General features: G+C 55.7%; 7 protein-coding genes across 7 annotated transcripts; 3 read left to right on the top strand and 4 right to left on the bottom strand.

Moving 5' to 3' along the window:
* Positions 1–2,379: 2,379 nt before the first annotated feature.
* Positions 2,380–5,298, bottom strand: KRP23_14154 (uncharacterized protein; the record flags this gene model as incomplete). Its single annotated transcript, XM_067884944.1, has 1 exon — positions 2,380–5,298. The coding sequence occupies one exon, from the start codon at positions 5,296–5,298 to the stop codon at positions 2,380–2,382; it is 2,919 nt and encodes a 972-aa protein (XP_067737708.1).
* Positions 5,299–5,857: 559 nt separating this feature from the next.
* Positions 5,858–6,703, bottom strand: KRP23_14153 (Phenylcoumaran benzylic ether reductase PT1; the record flags this gene model as incomplete). Its single annotated transcript, XM_067884943.1, has 1 exon — positions 5,858–6,703. One exon carries the CDS (start codon positions 6,701–6,703, stop codon positions 5,858–5,860), a length of 846 nt encoding a protein of 281 aa, XP_067737707.1.
* Positions 6,704–7,674: 971 nt separating this feature from the next.
* Positions 7,675–8,520, top strand: KRP23_14152 (Phenylcoumaran benzylic ether reductase PT1; the record flags this gene model as incomplete). Its single annotated transcript, XM_067884942.1, has 1 exon — positions 7,675–8,520. The coding sequence occupies one exon, from the start codon at positions 7,675–7,677 to the stop codon at positions 8,518–8,520; it is 846 nt and encodes a 281-aa protein (XP_067737706.1).
* Positions 8,521–11,282: 2,762 nt separating this feature from the next.
* On the bottom strand, positions 11,283–13,905 carry KRP23_14151 (uncharacterized protein; the record flags this gene model as incomplete). The annotated part of the gene is made up of 2 exons (XM_067884941.1): positions 11,283–11,550; positions 11,621–13,905. The coding sequence occupies 2 exons, from the start codon at positions 13,903–13,905 to the stop codon at positions 11,283–11,285; spliced, it is 2,553 nt and encodes an 850-aa protein (XP_067737705.1).
* Positions 13,906–15,825: 1,920 nt separating this feature from the next.
* Positions 15,826–17,307, bottom strand: KRP23_14150 (Glutathione reductase; the record flags this gene model as incomplete). Its single annotated transcript, XM_067884940.1, has 1 exon — positions 15,826–17,307. One exon carries the CDS (start codon positions 17,305–17,307, stop codon positions 15,826–15,828), a length of 1,482 nt encoding a protein of 493 aa, XP_067737704.1.
* A 642-nt stretch (positions 17,308–17,949) lies between these two features.
* On the top strand, positions 17,950–20,013 carry KRP23_14149 (uncharacterized protein; the record flags this gene model as incomplete). Its single annotated transcript, XM_067884939.1, has 1 exon — positions 17,950–20,013. One exon carries the CDS (start codon positions 17,950–17,952, stop codon positions 20,011–20,013), a length of 2,064 nt encoding a protein of 687 aa, XP_067737703.1.
* A 137-nt stretch (positions 20,014–20,150) lies between these two features.
* Positions 20,151–20,582, top strand: KRP23_14148 (uncharacterized protein; the record flags this gene model as incomplete). The annotated part of the gene is made up of 1 exon (XM_067896004.1): positions 20,151–20,582. One exon carries the CDS (start codon positions 20,151–20,153, stop codon positions 20,580–20,582), a length of 432 nt encoding a protein of 143 aa, XP_067737702.1.
* Positions 20,583–21,951: the final 1,369 nt, after the last annotated feature.

Below are 21,951 nucleotides of genomic sequence, written 5' to 3'. Positions count from 1 at the left end.
GTGTTCTCTTCGCTGGGATTTTGATCTTGTTGAGTTGTGAATCTTTCGGTGGGAGATTTGAAATCCGGACCTCCCCATCACCCCACCCGCCCAACCTTCTGAAACAGATAAATACACATGTATTTCTTTTAAAGGGTTTAAACAGACCGTGTGTTAAGTTAATGGGCGGAATCGGTATAAAACGGTTTTTAACAGTTTGAAATGTCCAACCAGGTTTTTTAACCATTAGAGAACTGCACCCAGTTCATGTATCGCAGAGTTTTGTTTTCGATCGCATGTCTAGTGGTTGATCCAAAAAAGTTATCAACGAATGCTACGAACCGAATGAACAGCGAGAACGACCAGCCTTTCAACAGCAATTCATCCTCTTTCCTAGCTCAACTCGGTATACACGTTCGAATCGTCTTCCGAAGACTCTTTTGCGTCGGTCTCAATGCTGTCACACGTGTCCTAGAAGATCGCCAGCGATTGGACATGTTTGACATAGCCACCCGGAAAACGTTTACGGAGACCGACGCAAAAGAGTCTTTGAATTATGATACAATTGGAATGCAGCACCGAGTTGATGGAGTCGAAGCTAAAAAGAGACTCGTGGGGCCGTCTGCCAGTCGCGCAGTACAGTAGCTCCATGCTCTTGAAAGATGCGTCGTATTTGCCGTCCATTCGTTTCGTAATTCGTGTTTGAGCGATGCGAATTTCTGTCTGGCTATTTAAAACCGTATTTATTTGTTTTATTATAGTCGCAAATCTTGGATTATACACATCGTGAGTTCTCACACTACGTGTACACGTATATGTACATGGATTACTACATTATGATGTAGCCGGAGTGCCGGCATAAACAAGTGCGGCTTATGCTCAATTTTGCAAATCCTCAAATCCTCACACTGCTCACTGCTGTTTTCAGAGCGCTTGCGCGATGGACTCCGATTATACATGTACCACAAATTTGGAACTGTGTCTAAGAGTTGCGCTTGTTGGCCGGTGCTGTATCCATACCTGCGCTTCAGCACCATGACCGTGAGTGCGCTGTCTGCTGCTTTAAGCTTCGTGCAGAAATTATACTCCACTTGCCAGATGCGGTGGCGTCCGGGATTCGGTGTGGTGCAAAACAGGTATTTATTTGACTCCTCGTAAGCAGCTATAACAGGGTATTTAAAGTATGAGCTGCGCTAACGATTATCCGTCGTTATCTGTTTTCAGAAGAGAACTGTCCTATCCCCAACGAGGTCATGAGTTTCTTCCCCAAGCTTGTCCTTTTGAGGCCGCCGATGCTCGCCGCTAGCAGGTAGCAGGTAGACACCTTCGTGGGCGTCGGTGCCGCACTCTCAATCACTGAATTGTGAGCGCTTCCGATTATAATTTTCCACTGCCCCAGCAGCGAGACCGACCACCCATTCCTCGTTCGTAAAAACATGTTCGAGATAAACCTCCGACGCGCCATCATCGCCCTGGGTTTTGCCTTGCTCGCTGGAGCGAATGCCGCTGGCATCGGCCACGACGCCGTCGCCCCTTTCAAGCAGCCGACTCCGACGACGACCCTACAGAAGCTGGCTGTCAAGCTCAAGCCGCAGATCTACATTGCCAACGGGTGTCACCCGTACCCAGCTGTCGATGAAGACGGCAACACCAGCGGCGGTCTAAAACCCACGGGAGATCAGAGTTCCGGTTGTATTGGTTCACGGCTCGGCAGTCAGATCTACGGCCGCGTTGCCAAGTACAGAGGCGTGTACGCGTTCATGTACTCGTGGTACATGCCTAAGGACCAGACACTACCGGGACTCGGTTACCGCCACGACTGGGAGGCCTGTGTCGTCTGGATCAGTAACATCACTCTTGAAGAGCCCAACATCGTGGCGCTGTCGGTTTCCTACCACAGCACGTATCAGACGTACTATCCTCTCGACAAGGACTATTTGGAGGGCGACAGCGCCAAGATCGAGTACTCAACGAGCTGGGTGGTCCTGGATCATTCTTTGTCGGCCACCTCGACGCCGGGTGAGACGCAGGACTTGATCATGTGGGACCAGCTGACGGCTGCAGCTCGGACAGCGTTGGAAGACACGGACTTCGGCGGCGCCCGTGTACCATTCAAGGATGCAAACTTCAAAGAAAAATTGGCGAAAGCGTACTATCAGACACGCGTACGGTTGGATTAGCGGCAGACGTGTTCTTGACATTTGCTACGCACTACTGAAGCTAACAGTATGTGGCGTGAGCAGCACTGATAGATTCGTACGAACGAATCTATCAGTACAAACCACATCAAAGGGATCAAAGTCAAGGTGCTAGGTCTAACAAATTGTACCATGAAGAACTAACCCAGAATACTTCGTCGTTGCTGAAAAACTTAATCAATCGCTACCGTACGAATGGACTTCATACCCCCTCCTTCTCCTTGCCAGCAGCATCCCCAGTCACACAGACCACTCGAGTGGTCTTCGGAGCTGGGTTCACACTCGTCACACACCCAGCCCCGTTCGTGTCGAGGAACCATTTGACTGACTTCAAGTGCGCGTGCGATCCGGCCGCGCAATGGACTGCAACAAACTGATGCATCCGAATTGAAGTCGGCTGCCTCTCGCCGTACACAGCCAGTTTCTGCTGCGTCTTGGGTGAACTCGACTCGGCGACTTGACGCGTACCAAAAAGCTCGAGCTGCCGTGCGATCTGCGGAGTCGCGCAGTGATACAGCACGGCGTCGAGGCCTCGAGTGCTCCACTTGGTCACGAACGCGCGGTCGTCCGACTCCCGAGCTGAGACCTCAAGCCACGTCGCTCTCGATGACCGCTGACGTAGCAGTCCGCGCAGCCTTTTGGAGTCTGTAGATGCCAAGTGCAGGAGCAGAAACCCCATCGAGATGATGAGAGCCACGGCCAACCCGCCGAAAATCGCGTACAGATGCGGGTCTGAGTGCAATTCGGCGTTGCGGAGTAAAAGATCGGCCCCAACCTTGCAGCTGAAGTGGATCATGAGTACCGCCACAGCATTCATTGTCCAGAAGCGAGCGAAATCGCTTCGCGCGGCATGATCGAGACGCATCGCAAGAGACCGAGTTTGGAGCGTGATTCGGATCACCCAGTAGCTACTGCTCAGTGTGGTGAACACGAGCGTGAGGCTCTGCACGGGGATCGCCGGGGTGCAGTAAATGACGATACTTCCCTCTGCAGTTGAGAGCTGAGCTGTACAACCGAGCGAGAAAATGTTGCTGAGGGCACCAATGGCACCGAGATACAACAGCACCATCGTTCCTGGGTGCTCCAAAGCTCCGTCTGCAGGGTCACACTGGAGCAGTTCGAAAAAGCCAACCCGTAAGGGTGGAGGCGCGTCAGGGTGGAAAGCGGCTTCACCCTCGTCGCGGAATTGAACTTCGGCCGCAGGTCGATACACGCTGTTACGTATAAACACCCAGACACTCTTCAAGATGAACAAATACTCGAGCGCGTAGTAGGAAGCTCCGATCAAGTTGAGAATCAACAGGAACGTGCGTATCTGCCGACTCGTGTTGTCTTGGATTCGAATCCGCCGGTTTATGGTTGTTGTGTCGATCATAAACCACTCGATTTGACGAAGGTTTTCTTGCTCGAGCAGCTGAAGCTCTGCCGTAGCGCCAGGAGTGACCAGCGACGCACAAGTTGGAAGGTCAACGAGAGTTCCATCCAACGCACGAAATAAAACCTCGTTAGACGTCATGAAAAGCCGACACAGGGTCTGTAACTCAGTTTCCTGGGAGTCTCTGAACGCACAGTTGCCTAGTCCGTCTCCCATGTACGCTTGGTACTTCTGCACGTTACGTCCAGTCTGCAGCATGACCGAGTCAACGATTCCTCGGCAGTCTGGGGTGTACAAATACCCATACGGAGTCGTAAGAGGCTGGGATGGAGTGGCTTCACGGGATTTCGTCCATCCTGTACCGTCAATTGCCAACAGAGCGGCGTCCGAGAGGGTTTCTGGGATGTCCAGAGCCACGTAGCCAGCAGTAGTCTCACGACGGCGCCCGAGCGTGTAGGCTGTCGTGTTATCGAGCTTCGTATAATCACGCTCGTCTTTCTGAAACAGGAACATCAAGTTCACGGCGAACGTGGGGATGATGGTCGACAAGTCACGTCCGCACTGTTTGATCGCAGCGCCATCGACATCTGCGAGAGAGATCGTCTTGGCCATGGACGTGTGCTTGATCGCGCAGTTCCAGAATGGAGCTAAGTGCATCGTCGACACCAAGTGCATCCCCACTGTGTTGATTAAGAAGTCGGAGGTGAAGAAGGAAGCGGTGACATGGGTCACCTCAGCCAAAATCGCAGCCTCTCCGTTCACATTTACCCCCATTGTCAGCTGCTGCGTTTCAAGATAGTGGGCGAGAAGCGCTTTGACCCCCAGCACGTCGACCAGCGCCACATGAGCTGCATCGAAGGAACCCGGTAGTAAGGAGATAACGTCGGCTAGCGAGATGCCTTTGCTGTACCGATCCACAATCGCTTCTGCAACAGCATCCGTGTATTCAGCCAAGTCTAAGTCCATGTAGCCCTCTTGCACGTTTCTCATGATTTTGCGAACCACCAGAGCGTCGTTGAAGTGGCGCAAGTACACCTCCGACATGTTCACAACTGCGATGAGACCGAGTGTAACTTCGCCCACGTGAGTTAAATTCTTATCGGTCGGCGCTTTGCTGCCACGATTGAAGAACCGATCGAGCCCAAACTTGTCGTGGAAGTCGCGACAAAACTCGTGGCGGATCTCGGGGAACCAATTGCCGAACAAAAGTTGGGGCTGCGCTATCCAAGATGAGGTCGAGTCCGTCACAGGTCCGCACAACGGCGCCAACACGTCTACCATGAGATCTACCGGCTGCCCCAACATTTCTTCCGGTAGGCCGGCGAGGAGGTCGTCTCTACGGATGTTTGCTCGTACGAGGAAGTCGGTCAGCGAGAGATTAAGTGCTGTGGACCGTGTAAGATCCGTCTTGGTGTCCAAATCGATGAGAGGGAGCAGCGACCGCTCAAACGTGTCGAAGTAGTGGACACCGCTGACAACGACCCCCATTTGGTTGAGCTTTCGAGCTGCCTTCTCGTCTCGGACTTCATCGAACGGCTTGGTGACGTAGCTTCCCAGGTAATACTCTTTGAATGGGATGAAACTCACTCCCACGAAGACGAGCAGGAAGATAGCCACGCAGGTTCTGGACGAGATCTCGTAGTCGTGGAACTCATGTTGGTGCAGGTAGTTGGCCACGTCAGCTAGACTGCTCCGTCTTCGTGTGTTTTCTTGCGAAGGCTGTTTGTCGAGCGTAGGCTTGTTCATTTCAATGGTGCCGCTGCTTTCTCGCTTCATTTGGGCGTAGACCACGGTGCACCTACGTCGACAATCTATACCTGTCTGCCGAAGTGAACCGATAACCGAATGTGAAGTAGGCAGGCTGGCAGCAAAATACCTGGTGTATCACTATTCTTGAGTGGCAGCTAGGTTTGGCTCAACAGTGACGATCGCACAGTTACGAGCAAAGCCTCTTTCGGTTAGCATGAAGCATAAGAACGACGTAGCTGAATACGCAGAGCTTTGCGCTCTCGTGTCTAAAAACAAACGAAAACACTTGACTTCAGGATAGTTCTCGCATTAATCCTGCTAGGAGCCGTTGGAGTTCGCTTAAGGGTGAAAAGCTGTTTACTTTAACTTTTATCCTGGAAAGAACTATTTCAGCAGCGCAAAGCAATTTTGACACTTCACTGGTGCGACGAACGACTCAAGCCTCCTTGACAGCACCAAAACTCATTCAGAAGATAAACTTTGCATCGCATCTTGTATTATACTGGCGGCGCACACAGATATCCTACTGCTACGTGAACTGCCTGCCGCTCGTCGCTTACGCAATGAAGGACTCGTACAGGCTCGGGTTCCAGTCCGGGAAGAACTTGGCCACGGACTCCTGCACCTCCTGCTCCGTGCCGGCCACGCCGCGGCCCTCCTCGAACAGCGTCGTGAGGAAGGCCACGAAGTCCGTGTCGAACTTCTTCCGGTTCTCCTCCAAGTCCACGTGGCGCACCTCGATCTTCTTGTCGAGCTTCTTCTCCGCCAGCGCGTGGATCTGCAGCGGCGACAGGCGCTCGGCCTCGAACGGGATCTTGGCGCCTGCCAGCGCGCTCTTGGGCGCCGTGGACACGACGTGCGCCACGAAGCGGCCCACGTCCGAGCGCGCCGTGATGCTGAAGGCCGTCTCGCCCTTGCCCACCACGTTCATGTAGCCGTCGGCGTAGTGGTAGTCGAGGAAGTAGGGCAGGAACTCGGCGAAGAGGCCCGTGTAGAAGATGGTGAAGGGGATCTGGTGCTGCGTCAGCAGGTCCTGCACCTCCTTCTTGGTCACGTTGGGGCCCTCGGTCACGCGCACGCCGTACTCGGCCGGCACGAAGAGCTGCACGCCCGCCGCCTTGGCCGCGGGCACCAGCGACTTCTGCACGCCCATGTTGTAGGGCGACACGGTGCTCACGACCACCTCGCTGCCGGCCAGCGCCTTGGCCACGGCGGCCTCGTCGTCGTACGCGACCTGGTGCAGCGTGGCGCCGCGCGCCTTGAAGGCCTGCAGCTCCGGCTTGCTCTCGTCGCGCGTGAGGATGGAGACGGACACGGCGTCGCCCTTCTTGAGCAGCTCGTCCGCGACGGTGCCGCCGACGCCGCCGGCTGCGATGATGGCGAATTTGGTGTAGGTCGACATGAGTGGGGTGGGGAGTGGGGGAGGCTTGTGTCTTGAGGAGACTTTTGAGTTGTGAGGTCGGAGGTGCGAGGCGCGGGCCCAGCGACGGTGTGGTGGAGTCATGCAGAGTGTCGTAGCGGTGGGGTCATGGTGCTGATTGTGTCCACTGCACGACAGGTTAAGTGCCTTGGAGGCTAATCAGACGCTGCCTCGGCATGGTAGCTGCTGACGTACTTGAACGATCAGCGGGGGAGATGGTGGACTACCATAATAAAATGCAAGCGAGTACCATGACACGTAAACAAGGGGAGGGTCACATATGGAGAGGATGATGACTTGAACTCGGTTTGTGGGGCATCAAATCAACGTGATCTGCCGGGTGCTGTCGATGTGCAGCAACTTGACAAGGAGCCGTCTTGGACCCCGATAGGTTCTCGCATGCCTTCGACGAATGGTGTCCCGAGGGAAAAAAACTTGCCTTTATAAATTACAATGTGACATAAACATCGACTATTATTAAAAATTAGTAAAAATTAAGTAGTATAATGCATGGAGAGTCGCTTTGTGCAGCACCCTGGGCGCAATTCAACCACTAAGCTAATTTGCGTAAGAATAGAGGTTGAGCGTACATGTATGTGTGAGCACTCAACCTCTCGACTTCTCTTGAGTTCCAACGTTCAAAATACAGGTGCCAGTAGCTTATTTTAAATACGGTATATTAATACCGTATTTTACTATTCACCTCCCTTGTTGACGTTTTTGTTATGGTAGTCGTTCAAGTACGTCAGCAGCTACCATGCCGAGGCAGCGTCTGATTAGCCTCCAAGGCACTTAACCTGTCGTGCAGTGGACACAATCAGCACCATGACCCCACCGCTACGACACTCTGCATGACTCCACCACACCGTCGCTGGGCCCGCGCCTCGCACCTCCGACCTCACAACTCAAAAGTCTCCTCAAGACACAAGCCTCCCCCACTCCCCACCCCACTCATGTCGACCTACACCAAATTCGCCATCATCGCAGCCGGCGGCGTCGGCGGCACCGTCGCGGACGAGCTGCTCAAGAAGGGCGACGCCGTGTCCGTCTCCATCCTCACGCGCGACGAGAGCAAGCCGGAGCTGCAGGCCTTCAAGGCGCGCGGCGCCACGCTGCACCAGGTCGCGTACGACGACGAGGCCGCCGTGGCCAAGGCGCTGGCCGGCAGCGAGGTGGTCGTGAGCACCGTGTCGCCCTACAACATGGGCGTGCAGAAGTCGCTGGTGCCCGCGGCCAAGGCGGCGGGCGTGCAGCTCTTCGTGCCGGCCGAGTACGGCGTGCGCGTGACCGAGGGCCCCAACGTGACCAAGAAGGAGGTGCAGGACCTGCTGACGCAGCACCAGATCCCCTTCACCATCTTCTACACGGGCCTCTTCGCCGAGTTCCTGCCCTACTTCCTCGACTACCACTACGCCGACGGCTACATGAACGTGGTGGGCAAGGGCGAGACGGCCTTCAGCATCACGGCGCGCTCGGACGTGGGCCGCTTCGTGGCGCACGTCGTGTCCACGGCGCCCAAGAGCGCGCTGGCAGGCGCCAAGATCCCGTTCGAGGCCGAGCGCCTGTCGCCGCTGCAGATCCACGCGCTGGCGGAGAAGAAGCTCAACAAGAAGATCGAGGTGCGCCACGTGGACTTGGAGGAGAACCGGAAGAAGTTCGACACGGACTTCGTGGCCTTCCTCACGACGCTGTTCGAGGAGGGCCGCGGCGTGGCCGGCACGGAGCAGGAGGTGCAGGAGTCCGTGGCCAAGTTCTTCCCGGACTGGAACCCGAGCCTGTACGAGTCCTTCATTGCGTAAGCGACGAGCGGCAGGCAGTTCACGTAGCAGTAGGATATCTGTGTGCGCCGCCAGTATAATACAAGATGCGATGCAAAGTTTATCTTCTGAATGAGTTTTGGTGTTGTGATGGCCTGTTAAGGAGGTTTGAGTCGTTCGTCGCAGCAATGAAGTGTCAAAGTTGCTTCGCACTGTGATAGCGTGAGGAATGCGGGTGATGACAGACCTTTGATGTTCGGGGTTTAAGCGAGGCCAGGCCTCTCTCTTCGTCTTCCGTGTCCTTGCCTTAGTGGCAGGTGGCGGTTCACTAGAACGTCTAGTCACTCAACCCTTTGTTTTCTGTTCACTAGAACTGTGAGGGTAATAGTCCTTGTTGAGAACTGCGTCTGGCTCAGACCCGAAGCTGTCGAGACACCACCGAGGCTTGCAAGTAGAGTAGCGGCGACGCACACAACTAGCTCAACTTTGATCTCGTGAGTGGTTCTAGGCTGAAAACATAGTGAAGAATGAGCAGCAGGTTTGCGATCGGGGTCCTTGGATTGGGCCAGGTCTCACGAAGAGTGCAGCACTTCTTTTCGCCGTTCATGCAAATACTTGCCAACAAAGTAGATGCAGTACCTCCCCGAGTTTCAACCCCGGGCAACCTCGAACACGACGCATTCCAGCTACCACATCACTACCGTGCACCCTTCAAAGGAAGATGGGAGCCGCAAGTCTCGAGAGGGTGGACAGCAACGTTAACCTTACAGTAGTGCTACAACCGAATCGTCATAAACCGAAAGAGCTCAACATTCCCTCGAAGTATGATCTTTTTCAGCACCTTTGATCGAGTGATCCGAGTCAGATGCGATAGCTGTAGTGGTCCAGATTCAATGCTACCGAGACTTGCGAGATGAGCAGCAACAATAGGAGCAGTCACGCGGGTACCTTATACGATTGCGACGGGACTTGAATTTTGAGCGCTGCGGAAATAGGAGATAATGAGCAATACTACAGTAAGTGCTTGGACTTAAGAGGAATAAAGGAGAGCTGCTGAATCACACCTCGCCTTCGATACAAACGCTAGCCCAGTTCCAACTCTGGCAAGTTCCATCATCATTTGTTCACCTCCTAGTTGAGGGACAACTATTTCGATAGAGATCCCACGCTTCACCACCACAGCTCTGAAACTATTATGGGCCTGAAAGAATGTTTTCGGGCGGTTTTACACACATTTTTCATTTGTTTTGTTTGAGAATGCTTAACCAAGTGAGTCGCCACCAGATTCAATGGCAAATTGTTGCGTTCGTCGCCGTCAACTGGGGGGGGGTCTGCTGGAGAGGGAAAACAACAATACCATAGTTTGACACAAATCGTTGTTGTTTGCTCTGGTTCATTGTAAAGCGGTTAGTATGTGGCTAACACTGTCCGTGGTATCCAAGGGGTCAGCTGCTTTTGGAGTTCCTCATCAGACCTTTGGCACCTTACACTAGGGCGTGAAGACGGTGGCTGTGAAAGGTAAACAAAATCGCAAATTGAATTCTTCACACGCATTCGCTCACAACAGTACGGATCGGCGATAGGTTTTACTAAGTTCACGCTAAACTGTCCTCGCTAACACAACACACAGAGATGAACAAGCCGACATCTATAGGGGATAGTGCATTTTCATCGCACATTTTTGTATAAAGAGAACCCCGTAATCTTCGATCCCAAGATCGAGAAGAGATAAGCATATTATTCGCCCCATAATCGATAGATTACGAAGATGGCGGACGGTGTGCTCGAATAATATCAGTAACTCGTTCGGACGGAGCCATTGGAACAGGACCTTGAAAGCATCCTAATGATGAAATCCAGAACAGAAATCGGAGTACGCAGCGCAATGACGCTGGCAGGTCAGCCGACACTGCTGACGAAGATTAAAACGAAACACAACCGCGACACCCGCTCGATGCGTTAATCCCGCCTTACATTTCATCATCAGGAATAGAGCAGTTCTGCTTCCAACACGATATTCTATCCGGAAGCACGCTGCGCAGACCTCACCTTGCGCTTGAGCAACCGCAGATTGGTGTTCACGAAGGCCACCTTCCGAACCACCGTGTACGGGTGACAGAATTGACCAAAGCAGAGTTTGCAAGTGTTCTCACTCGCCCTCACTCGGCGCGTACGACCAGACATTCTCCTTTCTGGGCGTGCCGTGAAAATTGGTGTCCATGTAGATTGAACGCACCTTGTCGCAGTGCACGTACTACTTCACGCTAGATAGGAAGTCGGAGACTGTACGCCGAATCATATCGAAGACACATCTCAATCGTCTTCGGTCCAATTCTGGCGCCAATACCGACGATGAAGACATTTCCGCGGATTCGGCTCGGCAGCGAGATGTTACCCAGTCCAATCTCCGTTTGAAGCAGTGATGAAGCCTGTGTCTTCTAAAACGCGGCTCTTGGCCATCAGCATTTGATAGTTCCACGTACTACAACAATGCCGAAGATGCTTGCTGCCGTGGCCAGCACATGGGTGGGTTGGTCTTCACATGATCCTCTATCCAGCGATAGCAAAGCGGCACGTTTTCATTTAGCAACTCTGGACAGCGGCAGGGTCCGTTTTTCTCCTATTGCATCTTCAATTATTGGGTCTCCGTCCACCTGATGGGCTACGGAGGTGACTTTGAATCCACCAAGTCTTCTGCCGTCTCTCGGCCTGCAGTGCGTGGATGGTGCGAGCGATTTCGTGTTGGACGCCACCGGCTTTACGTCTACGCCCCCTTTGCTTCGACTTTGACGAAGGGGACACGATCAGCTGCGGCTTGAAGCCGAGCTTCCAGTCGTCTTCTTCTCCAACGTGCTTTCTACGTTGCCTGCCAGAGCTTGATGATACGTATCGGGTTTGTAGCGGAGGTGACGGTAATGGTGATGGAGGCATCGATCGATAGCTCCTATTTCTTCGTCTTGTTGCATCTTGATTTCGATGTAGTTGAGTGATCCGCTCGATGCCAGCGCCCCTACTCGTACTGACACCCTCGTCTTCACTGCCACTGGAGCTTCCCGATAACTCTTCCCACGCCTGCTTTTTAGATGTACGTGCCTGCTGAACTCTCAAAGCCCGAGGGTTTCGTGCATGCCAATGCGCATACCCAGCACCCGGGTTCCAGTCCCCATGCTCGTGTATCGCTTCCTCATTAACGAGTTGGGGTTGTTGCTGTGCTGTCATCGCGGTTGCCAATCGGTCGAAGTGACGCAACGCCTCTTCTTGGTTAGGAGGCACCGCTCTCCAGCAGGGACTTCTCGCATTCTCAGCATTCATGTTGTCGTCCAGCGATGCTATCAAGCGGTTCAACGATCGATCGTGTCCAAGTTCATCCTGCAGCTGTCGCCCTTCCTCGATCCAACCTTCCACCTCGTTGACCGAGGTGACTCCCATCACTCGTCGTCTCGCATTGTCTGCGTCTTCCTGTTCCCGTTCCTTCCGTTCGACATCCAGCTGCTGCTGCGCCTGCTTTGTCTTCTGTTCCTCTATCTCTCGCTGCTGCTTCTCCTGCGCCTCAGCAGCTTCTTTCGTGTCGATGGAGAGGACATGTTTCAGCTTCAGCATCGTGAGGTCCAGCTTCTCCAGCACTTGCCGCTGGAGGATTTGCTGATAGGCGCCTTCGTCGTCTGTAGCCTCAGCGTCTGTTTCGTCACTTTCGTTCGTTGCAGAAAGCTGCTTGTTGCCTCTGTCATGTGGGTCGGACTGATCCACATCAAGGTTGTTGTTGCCTTGCACCCAGTCAACCGCTCGCCACGAAACGCCATCGAACCGATCGCTTTTACCGTTCGACGACGGAGCTGCTGCCATTTGCGCCTCAATTTCGTGGATTTTACGCTGCGTGTGTCTCCTCAAAGCCGCAATCTCGGCCTCCATCGCAGATGCACCATCCACCGGTTGCCTTTGACCCTCCGTGTCTGTACGCTCGAGTTGTGTCAGCACGTTCTCAATATCAGCCGAACACGTGAGCAGTTTGCCTTGCATGGGGATCAGTCGGAGGATCTCCATCTCGCGCTCCTTGGCCTCCTTCTCGTCAGCCTTTTTCTTTGCCTCGACAGCCTCCTTCTCCTTCTTCTCGGCTACTTTCGTGGCAGCAGCGGCATCCACTTCGGCCTTCAAATCGGCCTTCCGGCGCTCCGTCATGTCTGCAAACGTGAGGTCTAACTGGGAAACGATCGTCTGCGTAGCTGACTGCAGCTCTGCTGTTGCGGCATTCCGGATCACCGCGTCTCCAGGAGCGTCTTCTTCCTCAAGGGCCTTGGTCTTCTCCTCTTCTCGCTGTCTGTCCTCAAACGGCTTCAGAGCTGCTAGCAGCAATTCGTTGATTGCGTTGGACGCATTGCGAACCTTCAAAGCCGCAGTGGCGCACACCGCAGAGCTCTCTAGCTCGGTTTCTTCTTGTGGCGTCTCCTTTTCTGGTGCCTTGGTGGGTACTCGACGGCTGTCTCGTAGTTGTCGTATCTCTTGGGCGAACGAGTCTTCTTCGTCGTCTTCAAAATCTTCATCCTCTGGAGGTGGCGGCGGCGGAGGTGACTCTGGCATAGCTGATCTTGCTTTCCCGCTGGACAGTTTGAGTTGGAGCGGCAAGCGTGACTTCGTCGACTCTGTCTGGCGGAAGCGGGTACTTTGACGGAGCACAGACGAGATCTCGTCCGTGGTGGGCGAACGTGCCGCACCAATTGCTCCGGTCTGCCGACTCCCGGTCGACACCAGCTTGTTGAGCTCGCGGATGTCCTTCCCGATCAAGGCGTCGATCGAGTCTTCGTCGGGTGTCTCCGGCGTGTACATGTCCTCTGACACGGACAGTGGAGACGATGCAAGCGACGAAGAGGTCAACGGAGAGAGCGATTGTGGAGACAACGAGGGAGGCGACAGCACGGGTGGCCTCGCTCTGGGTTTGCTTCGTTGCACTGCCGCTAGTTTCGAGCGTGTAGACGCCGTGGACACAGCAGGAGTGCGGCGCTTCAGAGCAAAAGACGGCTTGTTCTTCAGAATGTGCTCAAGCCTGGGCATGGGCGTCACCGCACCACCGTCATCGTCACTCGAGTCGTCGTGTTGCACATTCCTAGTAGCACCTCGGACGGCTTTCTTCTGGCTTGGCTCTCGTTTCACCACGCGTGCTCGATCCACAAAGCCAAAGCTCCTTTTGTCGCGCTCTTTTGCTTTCGCGCGTCTTGGAGGCGATGCCATCCGCAACGGAGAGACATCCGAGCCCGATACACTTTCGTTCGGCTTGGACCGTCGACTCGTGGCACTCTGCTGGAAGTCCGAGATGAGCTCATCGAGAGACATCTCCTGCTTGTCTTCACGATCGTAGCGCCAACTACTTGCAGCCTTGGACGCAGACGCCTCCTTGTCTCCGGCTTGCGAGTTGAAGGACAACTCGAGGAACATGGTCCTCTTGGCTCAGCGTGCACCAAGTTGTCGAGGCGAAAACAGCGATGGTGTCGAGGCGAAGTGGCCCCTGACAAGTGCACGTTGCACACCCGCTTGGGTCCGTTTCGTGGAGCTATTCTCAGCATATTATTCGTCTCGCCATGCCATGCATGTTTGGATAAAGTTCAGTATGTTAAGCATTGACCAAGAAACCGATCAGAAAATTGGTGTTCTCTTCTTCGTTTGCCATACACAGGTCTTCAAAATACCTGAGATACATGAAGTATAACATCTACAGCATATATTCATCGTGTTACTGTGCCTCCACGGCATCGACTCTCAGGGGAAATCATGTCCGTAGTCTGTGCGTCACCAACACCTCACTGCAAATAACACCTGCAGCATGTGCCTCCTCACTCTGCCGAAGGACTAGGACAGCATGGGTGGGAAATAGCGGCACTACTCCATGGTTGAATGCCAAAGCTTCAGCAACGACCTTCGCCTGCTGGTTGTCATCTGGCCGCAATTTGACGCGAGTCTGCCCTCCTCGGTAGAGAGGCCCCGCTCTCGAACTATAATATCGGTACGCGGGAGCTCGATCGCGCGCCACAACTCACTCATTATCCAATTTCGGAGATCGTGACCAACTAGCTTCCAAGCTACCTTCCAAGTTCCTCAAGTGATCTACGTCTAGTCCAAGATGATGTTCAGCAAGACGATCCTCGCGCTGTGTGCCGCCGCCGTGGCGTTCTCCAACGGCGTGGCCGACGCCACTGCTGAGGTGGCCGAGACCTATGGTCGGAGCACCTCCACCAAGAACAACTACAACAACGGTGGCCTTGGCGCTAACGCTGGCCTCGGTCTGGGCGTCGGCGTCGGCGCCGGTGTCGGTGGTCACGGTGGTGTGGGCGTGGGCGCTGGTCTCGGCGCTCTTCTAGGCGCGGTTCTTGGCGGCAATGGTGGAGTCGGCGCGGGTCTAAATGTTGGTGCGGGCCTCGGTGCCAATGTCGGCCTCGGTCTTGGCGGAGGCGCGTACGGAGGTGCGGGCGTGAAGACTGGCGGTGGTGTTGGCGCGGGTCTAGGACTCGGCGTGGGTGGTGCTGGAGCAGGCGTCAAGGCCGGCGGGGGACTGGACGTGAACGCCGGTGCAAGCCTCGGAGCGACGGCGGGTCTTGGTGCGGGCGCGCAGCTCGGTGCCGGCGCAACTCTCGGTGCCGGCGTCCAGGCAGGCGTTGGTACGAAGGGTGTTGGAGCTGATGTTGGCACGTACGGAGGCACTGGGGTAAATGTTGGTGCCGGAGCGAATCTTGGAGCTGGCATCGGTGGTGGTGCTAAGGCAGCCGTCGGACTTGGCGGCGGAGTTAATGTTGGCGCCGGAGTGAACGGAGGTGCTGGTGTCGGTGGCGGCGTCAATGTTGGCGGAGTTAATGTTGGCGCCGGAGCGAACGGAGGTGCTGGTGTCGGAGGCAGCGTCGGTGGAGCTGCCTCTGGAGGCGTGAAAGCAGGCGCCGGCATCGGTGCTCAGGTCGGCGTTGGTGGCGTCAAGGCAGGTGCCGAGGTTGGCTTAGGTGGCGGCATTGGAGGAAATCCGTCAACTAGGACAGACAGCTACTCTCCTAAGGCCACTCAAGCAACGAAGCAGACGTCCCAGTCTACCAGCAAGACTTACCGTCAACTGCGAGCCTAACTAAAAACAGTTCTCTGCCTCGGATGAGAACTGTGTTCTATCAGGCTGGATCATTGCAACTGTAGTGTACTGAGATACATTTGTTTCTTTTTCATAAAATGAATGTAAGTAAAGGAGTTCATCAAACAATCGTCAAAACCATGAATTACAAGTGGTGGTAGAATTGCATTATCATGTCTGCATCTTCCAAAGTCTTACAAGCCTCTTCATTCAATGAAAGCTCGGACTGCATGCTCATCAGTCAAATCTACTTACTGCTTAGGCGTCGGAGCGGGGCGTGCCGGCGCCGGCGACAGCACGATCTTGTCCTTGATCGTGCCCCACGGAGCCATGGTCACGAGCTCCTCGGCAGCCGTCGGGTGGATGGCCACGATGTTGTCGAAGTCGGCCTTGGTGGCGTTCATCTTGACCGCCACTCCGAAGCCCTGGATCATCTCGTCGGCGCCCTCGCCAGCCACGTGCACGCCCACGACGGTCTCCTGCTCGCCCACCGTCACGAGCTTCATGGCCGTCTTGCCCTTGCGCTCCGGGTCGGCCATCGAGTGCAGCAGGTTCACGAACTTGCTCGAGTACACCTTGACGTTCTCCTCGCCGAACTTGGCCACGGCCTCAGGCTCCGTGTAGCCGATCGTGCCAATGGGCGGGTGGCTGAAGATCACGGTCGGGATCTGGTGGTAGTTCAGGCACGCGTCCTTCTCGCCGCCGAAGAGGCGGTCCGACAGGCGGCGGCCGGCAGCGATGGCCACGGGGGTGAGCTCCCAGCCAGTGGTCGTGGCGTCGCCGATGGCGTACACGCCAGGCACGGACGTGTTCTCCTGGGCGTCCACCTCGATGAATCCTCCGTCCGCGAGCTTGACGCCCACCTTCTCGAGGCCGAGGTCCTTGGTGCGCGGCTCGCGGCCGATGGCGTACAAAATGACGTCAAAGTCCGGGAACTTTTGCTCCTCCCCGTCCACCGTGACCACGAACGTGAGCTTGCCGTCGTCCTGCTTGTCCACGCGGACGGCGCGCGTGTTGCGCACGAACTTGACGCCGGCCTTTTCCATCTCGTCGTTCACAAGGTCGCGCACGATGGGGTCGAACTTGCGCAGCACCTGGTCGAAGCGACAGAAGAGCGTCGTGTCGCTCTTGAGCACGTTAAAGATGCCGGCCAGCTCCACGGCGATGTAGCCGGCGCCCACGACGGCCACCTTCTTGGGCTGTTGCTCCAGCCTGAAGAAGCCGTCGCTGTCGGTCACGTGCTCCATGCCGGGCAGATCCGGCACGAAAGGTACGCCGCCGGGCGCCACCAGCACGTGCTTGCCCGTGTACACCTTGCCGGCCACCTCCACCTGGTCCTTGGCCACGAGCGTGGCGATGCCCTGCACGTGGTCCACCTTGGCGTTGCCCAGGTTGCGCTCATAGATGCCGTTGAGGCGCAGGATGTAGGCGTCGCGCTTCTTCTTCATGTTGGCCCAGTCAAAGTCCCCGAACGCAAAGTCCCTGGTCGCCGTCTTGATGCTGTAGTCCTCGTTGCGGTGCAGGTGCTCCACGTGGGCCGCGGCGTTGAACATGACCTTCTTGGGCACGCAGCCGAAGTTGACGCACGTGCCGCCCAGGCCCATGCCGTCGAACTCGCGGCCGCGCTCCACGACCAGCACCTTAGCGCCGTACGTGGCGGCCCGGCGGGCCGAGGCCATGCCGCCGCTGCCGCCGCCGATCACCACGTAGTCGTACACGACGTCCGTGCTCATAGTCAGGTATGTGGTTGAGGGAGAGATCTAAGTGAGCTCTTGGCAGCTTTTTGGAATGTGACGTCAGCAGACCAAGATTGGCGATAGGGGCTGGCCGGATTTCGACGAATGGGAGGCGGGGAAACGAGCTACGTGTGCCACACAGGCGGGGTGCGAGATGGTGGGACAGTGAACGCTGACTTGGATGCAGCATTGCAGGACATCGGACTTGGTTGCAGCCTGCTGACGTGTGCACGTGGCCTGCGATGGAGAATCCCCGCACCATGCGCGTGGCTCGAGACCGCGTCGGGGTGGAAATAGTGAACTGCAGTGCTCTCACGTCGCAGACGATTACGAATCCCGCTTACGCGAGAGATGGCTACATCAAAAGGCAACTTGCACCAAGCAGCACGCCGAACCCGAACATTCCAGTGGCTTTGGGACGCCCCTGAGCTTGGAAGAGCATGACGGAATCAAAGACAGTTGTCGCACGATTATCGACGCTGCGCCACAATACAGGTAAGCAGTCGGTGCGCCTGAGAGTACCTGGACACGAAACGGACCCAAGCGGGTGTGCAACGTGCACTTGTCAGGGGCCACTTCGCCTCGACACCATCGCTGTTTTCGCCTCAACTACTTGGTGCACGCTGAGCCAAGAGGACCATGTTCCTCGAGTTGTCCTTCAACTCGCAAGCCGGAGACAAGGAGGCGTCTGCGTCCAAGGCTGCAAGTAGTTGGCGCTACGATCGTGAAGACAAGCAGGAGATGTCTCTCGATGAGCTCATCTCGGACTTCCAGCAGAGTGCCACGAGTCGACGGTCCAAGCCGAACGAAAGTGTATCGGGCTCGGATGTCTCTCCGTTGCGGATGGCATCGCCTCCAAGACGCGCGAAAGCAAAAGAGCGCGACAAAAGGAGCTTTGGCTTTGTGGATCGAGCACGCGTGGTGAAACGAGAGCCAAGCCAGAAGAAAGCCGTCCGAGGTGCTACTAGGAATGTGCAACACGACGACTCGAGTGACGATGACGGTGGTGCGGTGACGCCCATGCCCAGGCTTGAGCACATTCTGAAGAACAAGCCGTCTTTTGCTCTGAAGCGCCGCACTCCTGCTGTGTCCACGGCGTCTACACGCTCGAAACTAGCGGCAGTGCAACGAAGCAAACCCAGAGCGAGGCCACCCGTGCTGTCGCCTCCCTCGTTGTCTCCACAATCGCTCTCTCCGTTGACCTCTTCGTCGCTTGCATCGTCTCCACTGTCCGTGTCAGAGGACATGTACACGCCGGAGACACCCGACGAAGACTCGATCGACGCCTTGATCGGGAAGGACATCCGCGAGCTCAACAAGCTGGTGTCGACCGGGAGTCGGCAGACCGGAGCAATTGGTGCGGCACGTTCGCCCACCACGGACGAGATCTCGTCTGTGCTCCGTCAAAGTACCCGCTTCCGCCAGACAGAGTCGACGAAGTCACGCTTGCCGCTCCAACTCAAACTGTCCAGCGGGAAAGCAAGATCAGCTATGCCAGAGTCACCTCCGCCGCCGCCACCTCCAGAGGATGAAGATTTTGAAGACGACGAAGAAGACTCGTTCGCCCAAGAGATACGACAACTACGAGACAGCCGTCGAGTACCCACCAAGGCACCAGAAAAGGAGACGCCACAAGAAGAAACCGAGCTAGAGAGCTCTGCGGTGTGCGCCACTGCGGCTTTGAAGGTTCGCAATGCGTCCAACGCAATCAACGAATTGCTGCTAGCAGCTCTGAAGCCGTTTGAGGACAGACAGCGAGAAGAGGAGAAGACCAAGGCCCTTGAGGAAGAAGACGCTCCTGGAGACGCGGTGATCCGGAATGCCGCAACAGCAGAGCTGCAGTCAGCTACGCAGACGATCGTTTCCCAGTTAGACCTCACGTTTGCAGACATGACGGAGCGCCGGAAGGCCGATTTGAAGGCCGAAGTGGATGCCGCTGCTGCCACGAAAGTAGCCGAGAAGAAGGAGAAGGAGGCTGTCGAGGCAAAGAAAAAGGCTGACGAGAAGGAGGCCAAGGAGCGCGAGATGGAGATCCTCCGACTGATCCCCATGCAAGGCAAACTGCTCACGTGTTCGGCTGATATTGAGAACGTGCTGACACAACTCGAGCGTACAGACACGGAGGGTCAAAGGCAACCGGTGGATGGTGCATCTGCGATGGAGGCCGAGATTGCGGCTTTGAGGAGACACACGCAGCGTAAAATCCACGAAATTGAGGCGCAAATGGCAGCAGCTCCGTCGTCGAACGGTAAAAGCGATCGGTTCGATGGCGTTTCGTGGCGAGCGGTTGACTGGGTGCAAGGCAACAACAACCTTGATGTGGATCAGTCCGACCCACATGACAGAGGCAACAAGCAGCTTTCTGCAACGAACGAAAGTGGCGAAACAGACGCTGAGGCTACAGACGACGAAGGCGCCTATCAGCAAATCCTCCAGCGGCAAGTGCTGGAGAAGCTGGACCTCACGATGCTGAAGCTGAAACATGTCCTCTCCATCGACACGAAAGAAGCTGCTGAGGCGCAGGAGAAGCAGCAGCGAGAGATAGAGGAACAGAAGGCAATCATGTATCCAAGCCGCAGCCTGGGCGCAAAGTCGTGGAATCTCACCAGGTGTACCATCCACGCGCTGCAGGCCGAGAGACGGCAGAAGACTTGGTGGATAGTGCCGTTAATTGTCTGTACATGTATGTACGCTATCTTGTGATGAGAAGAGGATGCCACAGGCAACGAAACAATGCCGCTTTGTATGAGGTGAGGTCTTGTAGAGGTTACGGTAGCCACATTATCCTGAGATCTGGTCCAGCTGATTCGCCGGATGCACGCAGTTTAGTCGAGAAATGAATGTGCTGCACTCTCATTCCTCGATTTACTTCGTTCGACCAACCCAGCCACCCAAGTAACTCAAGTAGCTGCTCAAGATTAGCAATGCGTGTGTGCTGCGTTGTGCTGGTAGCCACAGCCATCCTCCTCACCAGCATTGGTGACGTCTTGGCGGCCACGGAAACGGAGCAGTCCCAACTCTCGAAAATGGCTGCTCAGACCAAACACACAAGATTCCTAAGACGCGACAAGGTTGAAGATGAAGTCAACGAAGAACGAGCCCCTCTTATCACGAAATCGAGTGATCTGTACTCGCTGCTCACTCACTTGAAAGGGAAGAACAACCTTGAGGCTTTCGCCTTGTTGCAATTTATGAAGGTTCCGCAGGCCCAGCGCGAGGCGATCTTACTCGCTCACGCTGAAAAGCTAGCACAAGCTGCGAAAAATATATAACAGGAAGCGGTACTATCCTGTTAAGTGATGACTTTGTGCTAATACCTCAGGTGTCGCCGTGGATTGGCATGTAGGCGACATAAGGCTAGACGTAGTGAGCACTTCGGATGCTATGAACTAAGGACCCGAGTCACTCGCACATTTGCTACATTTTTTAGCCAAAAAAATGCAAAACACCGTATGAGTGCAATGAATTGGACAAATGAAGAGGAACGTAGGCAGCTTAGACTTAAGAAGATGCCACGCTGAAGTGTCTAACAACAAAAAGATGAATTACAAATACACTGGACTAGTTGACTTACTCGTAGTCCTGAAACTCTAGGTCCTGCTACACCGTTCGCCTTTCTTGTCTAAGCGCGCAGGTGACGGTATCCCTTGCCGGCAGTCTGAGCCGCCGGGTTCTGCTGCTGCTGCTGCTGGGCCGCTTGGGTAATGGGGGTGGTGGCTTTAGGAGTCACTGCTGGCGTGTTGCCCTTCGAGTAGCTGCCAGCTGAGGCCTTGTCTCCGCCAACGCTGACAATCGGACCGACGCCAGCATTTACGTTGGCTCCAACTCCACCAACGCCAGCCTTCACGCCAGCGCCGACCTCGGCACCAGCCTTCACGCCGCCAACACCACCAACGCCGACCTGAGCACCGATGCCGGCGCCTGCTTTCACGCCTCCAGAGGCAGCTCCACCGACGCTGCCTCCGACACCAGCACCTCCGTTCACTCCGGCGCCAACATTAAGTCCGCCAACATTGACGCCGCCACCGACACCAGCACCTCCGTTCACTCCGGCGCCAACATTAAGTCCGCCAACATTGACGCCGCCACCGACACCAGCACCTCCGTTCACTCCGGCGCCAACATTAAGTCCGCCAACATTGACGCCGCCACCGACACCAGCACCAATGCCAGCTCCGGCGCCAACATTAAGTCCGCCAACATTGACGCCGCCACCGACTCCAGCACCGATGCCAGCTCCGGCGCCAACATTAACTCCGCCGCCAAGTCCGACGGCTGCCTTAGCACCACCACCGATGCCAACTCCAAGATTCGCTCCGGCACCAACATTTACCCCAGTGCCTCCGTACGTGCCAACATCAGCTCCAACACCCTTCGTACCAACGCCTGCCTGGACGCCAGCACCGAGAGTTGCGCCGGCATTGAGCTGCGCGCCCGCACCAAGACCCGCCGTCGCTCCGAGGCTTGCACCGGCGTTCACGTCCAGTCCCCCGCCGGCCTTGACGCCTGCTCCAGCACCACCCACGCCGAGTCCTAGACCCGCGCCAACACCACCGCCAGTCTTCACGCCCGCACCTCCGTACGCGCCTCCGCCAAGACCGAGGCCGACATTGGCACCGAGGCCCGCACCAACATTTAGAC

Source organism: Phytophthora ramorum (genome assembly GCF_020800215.1).
Source record: "Phytophthora ramorum isolate Pr-102 chromosome Unknown Phyram_PR-102_s0020, whole genome shotgun sequence".
Taxonomy (NCBI): domain Eukaryota; phylum Oomycota; class Peronosporomycetes; order Peronosporales; family Peronosporaceae; genus Phytophthora; species Phytophthora ramorum.
Note: the sequence above shows the minus strand (reverse complement) of the source record. Positions and strands in the feature narration are given on the sequence as shown.